Source organism: Carassius auratus, chromosome 38 (genome assembly GCF_003368295.1).
Source record: "Carassius auratus strain Wakin chromosome 38, ASM336829v1, whole genome shotgun sequence".
Classification (NCBI taxonomy): Eukaryota; Metazoa; Chordata; class Actinopteri; order Cypriniformes; family Cyprinidae; genus Carassius; species Carassius auratus.
In genome coordinates, this window is record NC_039280.1 from 11,289,427 (window position 1) to 11,304,040 (window position 14,614).

The window sequence follows — 14,614 nt, forward strand, 5'->3', positions numbered from 1 at the left end:
ATGACATTGAGATTTTGTGGAAATTATGGTATTGACAGAGTGCCACAATGATTATCCACAAGCCGAGATGGGCACAAAGTAAGTGTCAATTACAACAGCCTGATCAAATGCACACTTGATGCTGTATGTCACACACACATGGAGAAACACATGCGAGGAGAGAAAATTGAGACATCAACTGATTTGAAGCTCAACCCTCAGGCGAAGGATGCAAATCAGTCTTATTATGTATGTGTGCATGTGTGTGTGTGTGTGTGTGTGTGTGTGTGTGCATGTGCGTGTGTATCGGCGGGAAGATAGCCACAAAATTTAGTGTCTTCCCACTTCTATTACCCACTGTGGCTCTGAGCGAACAGAAATGCAGAAAGAGAACGATGTAGGTGCACTTGTGCTGTACGACAGCGCATGTGTGTTGCATACGATATTAGACTGACTTCTCACAATGAGACAAATTGAACAGCAACATTGCGTACAAATAAGACCTACTCTCCCAGAAGACTACCAACTACACACACCCGCTCGTTTTCACGTGCACACACACACGAGTGCCGCCTGATCAGGCATATAGGTTTTGTTTCAAGCGCTTCCCTACAGGTACTTGATTTTGATCAGTGTTTTGCATCTGTTTCTTTTCTCACGTCTCCCTCTCCCTCATTTGTATTTGCGTGCGCGTGCTTTTGCGATTTGTGTGTGGGTATCTGAAAGTGTGTGATGTCATTTTTTTCTTTTTTCCTGTTTACTCGACTAAGATTAACAGCGTAAAAGCATTTACAACCCATTCCAGAAAACCAGCCTCGAAAAAGCCCGCCTGCATTCCAGAATAACGCACCCCCAAAAAACACCAGCAGCAGCAGCAGCGGCGGTGGCAGTGTGTGAGAAAAACAATCCACAGACCTGCAGGATTCAACAGAGAGAAAACTTACAAAAACACATAGACACGCATGCACCCTCTCCGCTGCACATGTTTAGTACACAGTCTCAAATTTCAGGGAACCCTCAGATTCTCAGTCGTGACGGTGCAGGAGCATGTGCATATGTGTGTGTGTGTGTGTGTGTGTGTGTGTACTGTATGTGTGAGAGTGCATGTGGATCTTACCGGATGGCACAAAATGAAGAACTTTGTTTGCTTCCATCATTCCCTTCTCAACCCATAATCATCCTGTAGTCCTGACACTAATGAGGGCAAGATCACCTCTGCTCCGGTCTCCTCTCTTTCCCCTCTTCTCTTCACTTCTACCTCACCCTCTCTCTCTTTCTCTCTTTCTCTCTCTCTCTCTCTCTCTCTCTCTCTCTATCTCTCATTCCTCAGACATATTTAGTGAGTCAGCCTTGTCCTGCCTCCTTTTAGCTGTGATTCTGGGTCCTAAAGCCTACATTTCCTGCATTTCACTTTGCGTACTTGATGCTTGCGGGCATAAGTCGTACAACAAACCTGGCATATAGCATTACTTCAGTGTGAGAGAGAAGTAAGCCTGTAATAGAGAAGTCAATAAAATGTGTATTCTGATAAATGTTTGCAATGTGCAACATGGTGTGCCTGTAAGTTCACATACTGATGATACCGTAATGTCATTTGTTTCTTTCACAATGAGGAATAATGCCATTGTTGTATCCAGAAGATCAAGGCATGACAGAAATACACACCCAGTTGTGAGGTGCGGTGCTTTTGGATTGTTTGATGCTTTTATTTTTGGTGTGGTGCTTCTGGATTATATGATGCAGTTATTTTCTGTGAAGACATGTTGAAACAACAATATTTCAGAGAGATTTACTGCAAAGATGGCTGCCGAAATTGGGTACATTAGCTGAAACATGTTGCAAGCATCCTGCTTTTTTAGTCAGCTGTGTATGAGAATCAACACAGTGTAGCACCATCCTCAAAGTGAAAAGGATCGGTTAAATAAATTCAAGAGACAAAAGACCAGTTAAAACAGATGTAATAAATAAATAAATAAATAAATAAATAAAATATATGATTTTATGTTCAACAGAAGACAAATTCGGATTTGTCATTTTTGAATTAATCATCCCTTAAATGCTAAAATAATCTACAAAAATATCCACTTTGAATAGAAAGTATAAAAGTATAAAATTAAGATGATGATGAAGAAAAAAACTAAAGACAAAAATAAACAGTAGAACAACAAAGCAAACGTCGAACAAATGAATTAGAAGACAAAGATGATGATGATGATGGTGATGGAGGAGATGTAGAGAAATACGACGTTGAAGCAGATACAGTGTACTAGCAGCAACAGCAAAACATGATGACCAGGCAGTATTAGTAGATGAAAACGTTGATGACAACGGCGAAGAAGAATAAGGTGAAATAGAACAGAATGTTTGAGGAATTTCAAGCAAGCGCTGTAATGACTCATCATTCCAAGGCTGTTTGTTTAATTTCTCTGTCGAGTGGAGTGGGGGGTATGGGGGATCTGTTTTTTATTTCAGCCCTCACAATAAGCTTTATAAAAAAAAAGCGTAGAACCCCTCTCTCCTCCCTCCACTTTGTTGCCATCAACAGGCTCTTTCCAGAAAACCCACCTGCTGGCAGTGTGTAAACGAGTTTGACGAGGTGTGTGTGTGTGTGTGTATGCATATGTGTGTGTGTGTGGGGGGGGGCTGTAATGTTCACACAGATCTTGTGTAAACCCTAGACTGTATTGTGATCGGCTGCTCTTTAAACTAAACTATGTCTGAGTATCTCGCACAAGATCGACCACCTACGTGTCCAAGCATTCTACACAACGACACTACTGAAATAACCTACCTCACAATCATAGTCTGACTGATTTAAAAGAGATGTGGGGTGTGAAGGGTTAAATCCTGATGTGGGCACAGGATGCTGTGGGTACACCGAGTGAGGTCAATCTCTGACCTTGCTATTGTCCTTGAGTTCAGCAGAGTTGTCCGGAGGTGCCAGACAACCACACATACCACACAGTGAAATATTTGGGCTAGATTAGGGACGCAATGTGCATTGCCCAACAGAAAGAGATCCCTACAGCAAAGCAGAGGGTTCTGGGTGACACACTGCCCCCTAGTGCCCTGTGGGGCTGTCAGAGGTCTGAACAACTACCTTATACAATGACTCTTTGGAGCCATCGCCTAAGCACACACATTTAATGAATACTTTGTGCTGTGACTTGTGTGCCCTAGACCTCACTTCCTATATGTGTTTGACTGTGATAGTCAGATCATAAGCTTCACAGGAAATGTTTTGTTGTCTTTCTGGACAAACAATGGGTATTGGAGATTTATGAGTTGTGACTGCTGACAGTAACACTTTAAGACAAGAGGTACAACCCCAAAACGTCACACACTATCTTTTTGCATAACTCCTGAGCTATCTATTCACATCACAAACACAAGTAATTGGTTTTTAGATAAATAAACCTAATAATTTACTCTCGGAACAGTTTCTGTTCATTCCAATTAATAGCAAAAGACATAAGAAATATGTAGTCAACTATATAGTGATCCAAAATTATAAACAGGGTATTTTTGCAGCACGGGTCCACAAGATTAAAGACTCAAGAGATTCAAAAATGTCACAACTGAAAAAAGAAAAGAAAAATGCATTTAACTACAACATCAATTTTATGGCTAGCAAACATATATGTTTGGTTTTCTTTAAGGTATTCTAGATTTTTGTTACAAATTATGTTTATGTCTTATTATCATGCAGGAATGTGTGTGTGTGTGTGTGTGTGTGTGTGTGTGTGTGTGTGTGTGTGTGTGTGTGTAATGCAAAATTACTGCAGTTATTAAAAAAAAGTGTTAAGACCTGAGTCCTTTCACTGCTATTTTTGAAACAGAAGTAGTGAGGGTCTTTTTCTCCATATTGTGAGCATATCTTAGTGAAATGGATTTTAAAAAGAAAAGCGTAGGGGGACATACAGTAGTTCTATACTTTCTTTGTTGATTGGATGCAGATCTGAATGCGAGCTTGAGATCAATTCTGAGAAAGGGGCAACAAAATGAGAACAAATTGTTTGGTGAAGTCAGGTATATATCAACAAAGAGAAGTTTGTTGTTTCACAGGAAGTTCCAGTCATGAAATTTTAATTAAGAATTCCAAAGTCAATTAAAAAAAATAATAAACATATCAACGAACTGTTCCCAATAAGATCAGTAAGCTGCATTTAAAAAGTTATCAAATGAATTGTCATGTCATGCTGACTTTAAACTTTTAACTGAAATGTGTGTGTGAGTGACTGAATCTTACTGGATCTCAGTCCACTTTGCATTCACACTGGAACCCAGCCTACTGAAATATTACTATCCCCTGCAAATGCAGTAACATGTCAAAATGGGTCATTTTATAGGCTGAAATAAGATGTCAGATTGAATAACTTTATTCAAATTTTATTTTATTTGCTTTGCTACAAGCATTAAGGTCGAGCCATGCAAACACCAGGTATTTTTGGGTTTGCTTCACAAAAACATGCACACACACAAACACACACACATTCAAGAACACAGAGTTGTATTGTATCTCCAGGAAGAGCCAACAGTCAAACTGAGTTAACAACAAAGGGTGGAGCTTCCTTCCCCTGGACCCTCACCTAATGTAAGTAATGCATCAGTGAGAGTATGTGTGTCTGTGTGAGCACATGTGCACATGCCTGTGAGAGAGCATGCATTCACAGGGAGATTTGGAGTTAAGAAAACAATACATTTATAATATCACAATATCTTGACACCTAGAACAAATATGAAAGATGGAGCAATCTTTGATACAGTCTATCACAAAATCTATTGAATTCACAACCTAAGATGATGCAATAGCAAAGTGTGCAACAATAATTCGGAGTTACCTCACACGTGCAGTATTTCATAAGCTCTAAGGACAAGAGAATATGTGGGAGAAAGCATGTTATGTCTACACGACAGCTAAGAGAACTTTCTGATTTTTGTCAGCCGAATGAGAGTCTGAAATGGCACCACTGCTGTGGTGGATCTTGATTCTTACAGGTGTGCAATGATGCTTTAAAAAGAGGCTTTCTAAATGTTTTGTATAGATAAATAAACAGGGTATCCTCTTTGATCAGACAGCCTGATAGCTTTTGACTTTGTGAGACTAACAGCTGAAAGACAGCAGAATAAAAAGATGAATCTTTATCCAGCAGTCCTTCCTTCCCTCATTACCCTAAGAGCATGAGCCAAGGCAGCTTATGTGCAGCTCTATTATATAGCGAGCTATTGGGACACTCATCCTTTCTTTGTTGTGTCAGTCTTGATAGGGAACAGAAAATACAGCTTAATCATGAATAAAGAGGTAATTATGCTGATACAAAATCATTGTTCATACACATTTTCCATTTAAATGTGTTAATACATCCAGAATTATTAATGACTACACTTTTTATCAAAAAATAAATAAATAAATAGCAGACGATAACATCAGATTTCTGGGTTCGACAGACATTCCTTTTTGGGTAAGTGCTACTACAGTACATGGCCAAATAACTGCATGGATATTATATTAGGTGATATATTAACATATTTGCATAATAAATACCTTTATAATATGATTTATAAATTAACCATATGTATCATGGTTGGTCAGGTTGTACTGTTGTTATCACTTCTCCAGTCTTTGGCCTTGTGCTTGTCTTGAATAACAGGACTAGATGATATGACAGACTGTGGCAGTGATAATGAAGGCTAGAGTTGGGTTTCTGGAAAACGCCACAGGCCTATCTCCTAAAAATGACCATGGTAACCATGCCATAATAATATTGTTATAATTATTGTGACTTTACAACAACACAAGTATGATTGAATATCAGCTAAAAAAAAAAAAAGAAAAAAATTATATATGCGTGTGTACAAATTATATATACAAAGGCCAAAATACTGGAAGTTTCTTCAACGAAAGGGTCCTTCTGTTTGATGTTCGTCCAATATTACATTTTTTTGCAGTGAAGTATGTTCAACTGACGCGACATTAACAGGACTTTCAGGTTTACCACAAAAACACTTACACTTGTATTTATAACATATAAAATCTTACAACTACTACAAGCATATTTCCTTAAATACTGTATTTTCATTATGTTTCTCACCTTGTCCGTGTCGATACAAATATTCTTACCTTCAGCAAAGCGGTTAACAGTCACTCCCCTCATGTCTTTCCCGTCTTCATCCGACTTCATGATGTCTTTCAGTTTGGTACACCTTCAAATGTCTGAAATCACATCCAGAGGAAGCTTTTCTGGGAGTTAGCTTATCTTTATATCCAGTCTAACTGGTCAAGTTGTTCTCTTTTCTCCTGAGTGTGAAACACAGACTGGCATACTAGCGGTGCGCGCGAGTGTTCCGCAGGTGTGCATGACAGCAGGAGCGCAAGAGGTGCAGCACGCGAACAAAAGCTCGTGAATCTGGACCAATCACGCTCCAGCAAAACAGTGCGACTGGACACGGATGGACCATCAACATCACTGTTGTGTGGATTTTAGATATATAGAATAGTTTAAACGCGTGACTTTAAATCAATATAGAGGACTAATAACTGATATACAGTAATGAGTTAAAACTAGTATGAGAGAAATGTTCCCCACTAGAGAGCGCGCAGAGAACGCGACACGTGCTTTCTGTGCAGTTTGGAGAGCCCTGAAGCAGTTTCATAATATATTAATTTATTTATTTATTTATTTATCTATTTATTTATTCATTTTTTCTGTAGCTGTGACTGTGAATTTGGGATACTTTATTCAGTTTAGTTTTGAGATCTCTAGTAGGCTAAAGAACACTGTGTTACTCGGTAGCCTAATACTGATCCTTTAGTATCACAGCACTGGACATTTGTCTTTCTTATCTGATTTACCCACTTCAGTTCATGGAGCCTCTACTAATGAGCTGATGAGTTGAATCAAGTGTAGCAGATAAGGGAGATATCCACAATGTGCAGTGCCGGTTGATGATTGAGAACCACTGGTATTTTATGTTCTGCCTACAGAAGATATAGATACACTTTTTTAAAAATAACATTTCAAAAGGGGGTTTTCATAGCGATGAACCGTTGTTCTTTCAGTGAAGTTCTCAAAACATATTTTCCTAGTGCAAATAACATTTTAGTAATCTACACCACAGAACCTTCATTTACCCAAAGTTTCCATGAATGGTAGAGGTTCTTCATGGAACCACAGAAGCCAAAGTTTCTAGGAGACAAAGCACACTATGCCTATAAATGTTTGTTATGCTGTTCAAGGCTACCTTTTCGGGCTTCTTTATTATCACAGGAGAGAAAGACCATCACCTCATGTCCTTGTGTTATCTACAAGGCTGCATGTATATGGAAAAGACATTATGCAAACCAGAAACAGGAAAACTTAGGCAACCTGAAGGGGAGAACTTCATAAATAAACTCTAGTCATTGCTATTCTGGCACACTGCCGATGGGTAATTGGTCAGGGGTAATTCAGCCTGCTAGAGGGGGTATGTAAGAAGACCCCTTGAGGGCCCCCAACATAGAACCCAAGCCAATGAGGATGTTTTCGGAGGAAGGGTCTCTATGTATGGAAATAAAAACTGCTTTGTTTTCCTGCACATAGTGACAGTATCCACTAAGGTCAGCTACAATTTCCATATCAGTGATTTTATTTACAGAAGGATAGTAATTTGGAGAGCAGGGTTAACGAGTCCAGGACTGGCACTGAAGGAGATAATGATTATTTTGATGAATTATTGTTATGTATTTGTGTGATTGTTCCTCCCACTTTTATTTTTTTATCCTAAGCAGACTAAACATTCACACAAAGACTTTAATACCCTTAACAAGGTCAAGATAAACTTGTTTACATATGTTTGTTAGCAAATAAATTTATCATTTACCAACCACAACCTTCTTCACCTTCTGTGCCAATATCAAATGCCCTTCTTTCGCCCCCATCTCTTGTATCTTTGAGCTCATTGGCTGTCATGATAAGTCCAAGTGTATTTTTAGCATGCTTTCCTTTCATAGGGGTGGACACAGGGAGAAAATAGATATGTACAGACCCCTGCAGCAGAAATCAAAACATTATATAAATCTGCTACTACCAACAATACTAGAACTGACAGAAGGTATGAGTTTCACACCTGCGAAAGGTAAGATTTTTCCATCTAATTGCATTTTAAATGTATTTTGTAGTGCTCTGAAACTAAGAAGAGATAGTATGAAGTATGGACTATGTCATCAGATGTTAGTTTCTGAGTTGAAAGTGATATAACAAGCAGGATGATGTCAGTTTGAGTTCAGATGTTCTCCTTTCCTCTCATCTGCACTGATAAAGCTCAAACTGATCAACAACCAATCACGACAGAAAACGGTGAGAGAGGCCGCCAACCAGAAGAAACCGTCACAGATTTAAACAGTGACTCACATCAACAAAACTTTGATTTCAAAATCGAAAAGGATGTGATCAAATACAAGCTTCAGAATGTACCTGACAGCCAACAGACCAGCATGAAGGATGAGAACAGCACTAACGTCTGTTTGACTATTAAGAGCCACCGAGGAGGTTCACCTTCAGTGGAGCAAAATGACCCAAAGCCATTATCCATTATACCGATACAAGAAAATGTGGTTTCACATAAGGTATTGTTAGAGAACTATGAAGAGAAGTTATGTGAGGAACAACGGCCGAGTACAAAGCGCCAACTGTCCGCTGAGAGCGCGGCGAAGTCAGTGAGTGTAAGAAAGAGGAGCACTGTGAAAAAGAGCCAAGAAGAGATTGTGAAACCCCTCTCAGCTGCCAGCCCTGGCACGCAGTCTGGGAGACCTTATCTACCTGCAGTCTCCACCTCTCAGAGAAAACCCAGAAAATTGCTGTTCTCCAGCAGAGATGTTTTCAACAAAGTAGACACATTCTCAATCCAGAAAGGAAGAGAGGTAACAGAAAACACACAAGTCTTTGTTTCTATGTCATGGTCCTGGAGGATCAATGTCTTGCAGAGTTTGGCTCCGACTTATCACAAAATACCTGCCTTGAAGATTCTACAGATTTTAGACGTTGATCCAGGTGTGTGGAATTGGGTGTGGAGCTAAACTCTGTAGGACAGTGGCCCTCCAAGAGCAGGATTGGACAGCCCTGTTATAAACAATAGATTTATGCATGAACATGTGTTTTTCAGTTGAGGGAGCAGGAAGTATTTGATGCTCAGAAGATTGCTCGTGCAGTCACTGAGGGGGGCAGAAATGATGTGGAAAAACTCAGGGCCATATGGATCTGGCTATGCCAAAATATTGGTAATTGCACGTGCAAAAATGCATGCACTGTTAAAAAATGATTTTACTAAGTTGTAAAAAAAAAAATAAAGTATTTGACTGTTTTACAAGACATTTTCATGTCATTTCACACTTCACCTTGTCATTTTTTGTAGTTGTTTGTGAAATTTAATAGCTATTTTTGAGTGAAAACTCTTTCTACACAATTCTTTAGAGAGTCAAAGCATGTTTAAATATTTTAGTGAGTCTACTTCCTCAAGTAAAATGTCTCATGTGTTTGTGTGTGTAGAGTATGACTTGGAGGGGTACCTTGGTCTTTCTCAGAAGATTTGCTCCTCTGATGAGGTCATCAGGACAGGAAAGGGTGTATGCAGTGGATACTCAGGCCTCTGTGTGGAAATGTGCAGGTAAATGGCGACAAGTTTATAAATACACACATCATGCCAGTAGAATGCAGCTCTGAACTTTCTCTATTTCTCTAGGGAGGTGGGCATTGTGTGTGTGGAGGTGAGCGGGTACAGCAAAGGCGTTGGATACCAGGCCGGGCACAGTTTAGCTGGGAAGCCTTCCGATCATGAGTGGAATGCTGTCTTCGTGGGGGGTCAGTGGTGGCTGCTCGACGCTTGCTGGGGCGCTGGCACTGTGGATATGAAAAGCAAAACATTTGTGAAGAGGTCAGGCTCCTCAGAAGTGTCAGTTATTCATATCATACAGTACACACATACTGCAGACTACAGTATATGCAGACAAATCATGAGTAGTTTTTACATACTACAACAATATTTTCTACAGCATGCAAGAGTTAAAATAAATTAATTCATGCATTGTAGAGAATAGTTTGTATTTGTATTTAATTGATTCTAATGTAACTGACTGGATATGTATCTGTTGAATACATCATTTAGCATAATTTAATAAATTAAATTTATTAGCCAGTGAGCAATTACACTACTAATATCCAAGAATGAAAGAGTTGTGGAAAAACTGATTAAGACAGCAAATGAAGACAACCGCCAAAGAAGCATTGTGAATGAGTCAACTCAGTTTCCCTACACTATTATTTATGAATATTTAGCAATAAACTGAAAATGCATTCTCACTTCTAAATCACGACTATACATCTATATTTATATTGTGCTATCACGTTTCATTTGGTTACATCATTTGCAATGCTTCATGGGATTATAGTTCATTCAAAATCAAAGTATGTTATGCAATTCATCTCGGATCTGGTTGGTTTGGTTTAGCAGATGCAAATGTACAGTCTTCAGGGAAATTGGAACTCACAGTGCAATCTTTGAAAATGAAAAAACAGTGTATTATTCCACACTAAAGAGTGGGAAAATAAGTAACGATGGCTGTGTGTTTCAGGTATGACGACTTTTATTTTCTTACTGAACCTAGTGAGTTCATAAACTCACATTTCCCTGATGACCAGACCTGGCAACTGCTAACCACTCCCATCTCTATGGAAGATTTTGAATCAAGACCCTTGAAGACCTCAGCATTTTATCACTTTGGATTGACCCTTTCACAACCCAAACAGTACAACACCATAACAGGTATACGTACACACACGAAACATCCACTACCGACACAACTACACATATGCAAAACGGAATAATGCACAGACTCAAAATGGAAGATTAGTGAAGCACACATAATGTCTACCACATTGTAATTAGATAATAGGCGGCTGCTGGCATCAGCTCGTGGTGAGAAGCTCTGAGAAAACAGATTAGACCGTATGCTGCACAGATTAGACTGTCTCATGAGAAAAAAGTTATTGTAACTAAAACTTCCTGAATACTGTCTTTAGCATGCACTGCAGCAAATAAAGGCAAGAGTATTAAGTTAGTGTAAACATTAGTGGAACCACGAAGAAAGCTTGACAAAGCCTCTACTGGTACACGGGCACTGAATAGATGCACACACACTGAAGCTAAATGTGGTGTCACTCCTGAAAATAGAAGGTCTTGAGATGAGTTTTTATATCTAAACTTTTTTTAAACAAACACTCATACAAGAGATGCAGTATAAAGCAGCAAAACGTCTCACGAACACTTCGGTCTAATATGCATGCATTGAAAAACAATGAAAAGTATTGCAGTGCAATGCAGTTACAACCCACTAGGGTTTCTCAGCCCCCCTGGAAAATATATTAGCTTGGGCCTCCAGTAATTACGTCCAGAGATGGGCAGTACAGATTGCTTTCCCATCCCATTGGGAGAAATCATGATCATGTCCGGCCACTTTTCTGTACTCATTTTTAGGGCATTTGGCTGTGTAACTGTTGACAGATGAGAAAGAGCTAATATTGATTTAGCACCCTCCAAAAGTGCTCAGAATTCCTGCCACGCTCAAATGCATTCTGATTGGCTAAACAAAGAATCTGACAGCAGCCTATGGCTATGTTTTATTTTACCATTAATAAAGAGTCATGCAGTCACAAAGATCGACAAAATATCCCAGTTGTATCAGTAATACCTTAAAGCAAGTAGGATCAGGCCACTTCAGTCCCTGTTCCCTTTCTACTTTACATAACCAATTTCTATCGAGGGCCCCCCTCCCCAGAACACAATTTCGCAATTAAAAAATGATTATTGTTATTACTATGTCAACCATTGTAAATTCAGGAGTGATTCTCCATGCATACATATATCAGAGCCACAGAAGACTTACTTTTGTTTTTGATGGTAATGTGCCACCAAATAAACATAAAACAAGAGAGGGGCGGGGTGAGCAAGAGCTCATTATCATTTAAAGTGACATGCACCAAAACGGCTCACTGTAAACAGAGCTGTTTTTTACAGTATACATTTTTTTTTTTTGTGGAACTTGTGGAAAATGGGCATCCCATGTCCCCTTTTAGGATTTTACTTCATTTACATGTTGTCACTTCCATACTTTTCCAATGTGAAAATTACACAATATTACTGTAACATTTTGCAAAAGTGTCAAAATTTGTTTCCGACAGATGACGGGGAAGCAAATGTGTCTGTGAGCTCCTCCAGACCGTTGACCTTTTCGTATGAGATGAGGCAGCGGGATCCCCAGACAGGAGCTCTAAAGCAGGAGGAGGTTGACAGCTCCTGTGGTCTCCTGTCAGTGACTCGTCAAGGAATGAAGTTGCGATTACTGCCCCCAGAGCCTGGGGCCTATGAGGTGAAACTGTTCGCCCGGCGAGAGGGTGAATCTGGTGCTCTGCGGTGGATTTGCTCTCTTGAACTGGAGTGCCCGAGTATCCAGAAGAGGCAGGCCCTGCCTGATAACCCATACCTGAACTGGGGCATAGCAGCAGGGGCATCAGCACTAGGTGTCAAGGGTTGCAATTTCACTGGGGAAGAGGCCGTGGAGGTGGATGAAGGTGGCGAGTGCAAGGTGATCCTACACACATCACGACCTCTGATGATGGTGTGCGAGCTCATGCACCATGAGCTCGAAGTCAACACAGCCAAGCGCTGCCTTGCTTCGCAGATCACAGCAGAGCAGCTGGTGTGTAACGTCATGTGCCCATACAAAGGATTTTACCGGCTGTCTATATTTGTGCAGGATTACGACAGTGGAAGTGGGACTTTTCAAAATGCTGGGAACTACCTGCTGCACTGTCAAAGCCCAGGGTTGAACCCAAACGCTCTGTATCCTCCAGACTTGGGCCTGTGGTGTGGTCCCGGGTTGCGTACCCAAGAATCAGGACTGTCCCATTTCAGCCACACAGGGGCAATAGTGAACACACACCAGGGCCGGTGCAACATTACCTTCCAAAGCGCTTCGCCAGAGCTGCAAATACATGCGGTGCTCTGTGCTGAGCTGCATGAGCAGGCTCATTTTCCTCTCTCCCGATATGTACTCTTGACATTTACAGATACTAAAGTAACCGTAAGTGTGTGTATGCCCAGAGCGGGAATCTATCGTCTTGGTATTTATGGACGCAAACCCCCTCAGCAGGACTACATGTCACTGTGTGATTTTATAATCAGGAGTGTGTGTGACAAGCCCGGAGATCCGTTTCCATGTGTGTATTCAGCGTGGGGAAGAGGGTGTGTGCTGCTGGAGCCCCGCACAGGTGTGCTGGCCCCACAAAGTTCAGTGAGTTTTCGAGTGCGGGTACCAGGTGCGCAAAGAGTGTGTGTGGTGGGAGAGAAGCGAACCGATCTGAAGATGAATAAGAGCAGAGTTTGGGAAGGTGAGGCTGTCACTGGAAATGCCACACAACTCAAGCTTGCTGCTGTCACTAAAGAAAGCAATGACATGCATGTTCTCATGACCTTTGATGTCCTTAACCTGAAGAATGAACTGTGAACAGAACAGACTGTTGTCTAGAGGACAAAAGGGCTATGATCACGCTGCAGCTCAATGTGGTCCAACAGATTTTTTTTCAATCAAAACATTTTTTTGATGATAGTGTGAACCTGGAAGATCTGGTTATACTTCATATTTAGATATAAATCCGAATAAATAAATCTGTTGTTTACCAAAACTGAAAAAAAGAAGACATGAAAACATTTACAACAAGATAAATAAGATAAACTTGTCAAAAATAATGTAAAAATGTAATTAGTTTTATGCCGAAACAATATATATATATATATAAAGAACATCTTAATTTGATAAAATATTTATATCAACAAGCCTTATTATAGCTGGCATTTTAGAGCAGTTTATTCTTTTATTCAAAAGATCTTAAAAAAAAAAAAAATAATAAAAAAAAAATAATAATAACAATAATAATATATATATATATATATATATATATATGTGTGTGTGTGTGTGTGTGTGTGTGTGTGTGTGTGTGTGTGTGTGTCCTTACATTTTAAAATATCTTGAAATACAGAAAAAGTTTTGTAATAATATTCATATTTACATGAATATTCACAATATTAATGTTTTTACTTTATTTTTTGATCAAATGCACCCATGGTGAGCATAAGAGACTTCTGCCAAAAACACGTGTATCATGCTTGATCAGAAGTGAAATCGGACACTTTGTCTTGCGGTGTAAGCATAGCCTAAAGAAGAGGGGAAGAACAGGACAAAAGCATATGTAAGACCTCCAGGTCAAAGTGTGATAATGTCCTCGCACATTTTTTAAATAAGCTGTTTCTTAGAGATTTTATGTCACTGTATGCGTGTGCGTGTAAATGTTGTATGTGCAAAATGACACAGAGTTTGTCTCCTCAACTGCTCTTAGGCTCTGCAAGTATCAGGGACATAAAGTGACTACCAGATAAAAGGGCTCTCTGGCCTCAGTGCGTATGCAACAGAAATGACAATTACTGTCCATCCTATACATCGGTCCTCAGCAGTGATCAAAAGACAGAGATGACCAAACAACTGCCACATTCAATGGAGCCCAAACATGGTGCTGCATAATGCTAGCAATACCAAGGTCATGGTTTT

At 39.8% G+C, this 14,614-nt stretch overlaps 2 protein-coding genes across 8 annotated transcripts in view; one reads left to right on the forward strand and one right to left on the reverse strand.

The window, feature by feature from the left end:
• Positions 1-6,343, reverse strand: part of slc4a11 (solute carrier family 4 member 11) — a 69,217-nt gene extending 62,874 nt beyond the window's left edge. For 2 of the 7 annotated variants that reach the window (XM_026224081.1, XM_026224082.1), the window contains exon 1: positions 6,101-6,342. In XM_026224081.1, coding sequence (XP_026079866.1) covers positions 6,101-6,161 — 61 coding nt within the window. In that variant the 5' untranslated portion in view covers positions 6,162-6,342. Of the gene's footprint in view, positions 1-1,096; positions 1,281-6,100 lie in introns of those variants that run through there. The other 5 variants (XM_026224079.1, XM_026224084.1, XM_026224086.1 and 2 more) reach the window with 5 other exon arrangements.
• Positions 6,344-7,957: 1,614 nt separating this feature from the next.
• On the forward strand, positions 7,958-13,870 carry LOC113057059 (kyphoscoliosis peptidase-like). Its single transcript, XM_026224087.1, has 7 exons — positions 7,958-8,094; positions 8,280-8,878; positions 9,121-9,235; positions 9,504-9,621; positions 9,697-9,888; positions 10,586-10,776; positions 12,192-13,870. The coding sequence occupies exons 1-7, from the start codon at positions 7,995-7,997 to the stop codon at positions 13,514-13,516; spliced, it is 2,640 nt and encodes an 879-aa protein (XP_026079872.1). The 5' UTR covers positions 7,958-7,994; the 3' UTR covers positions 13,517-13,870.
• The last annotated feature ends 744 nt before the right edge of the window (positions 13,871-14,614 follow it).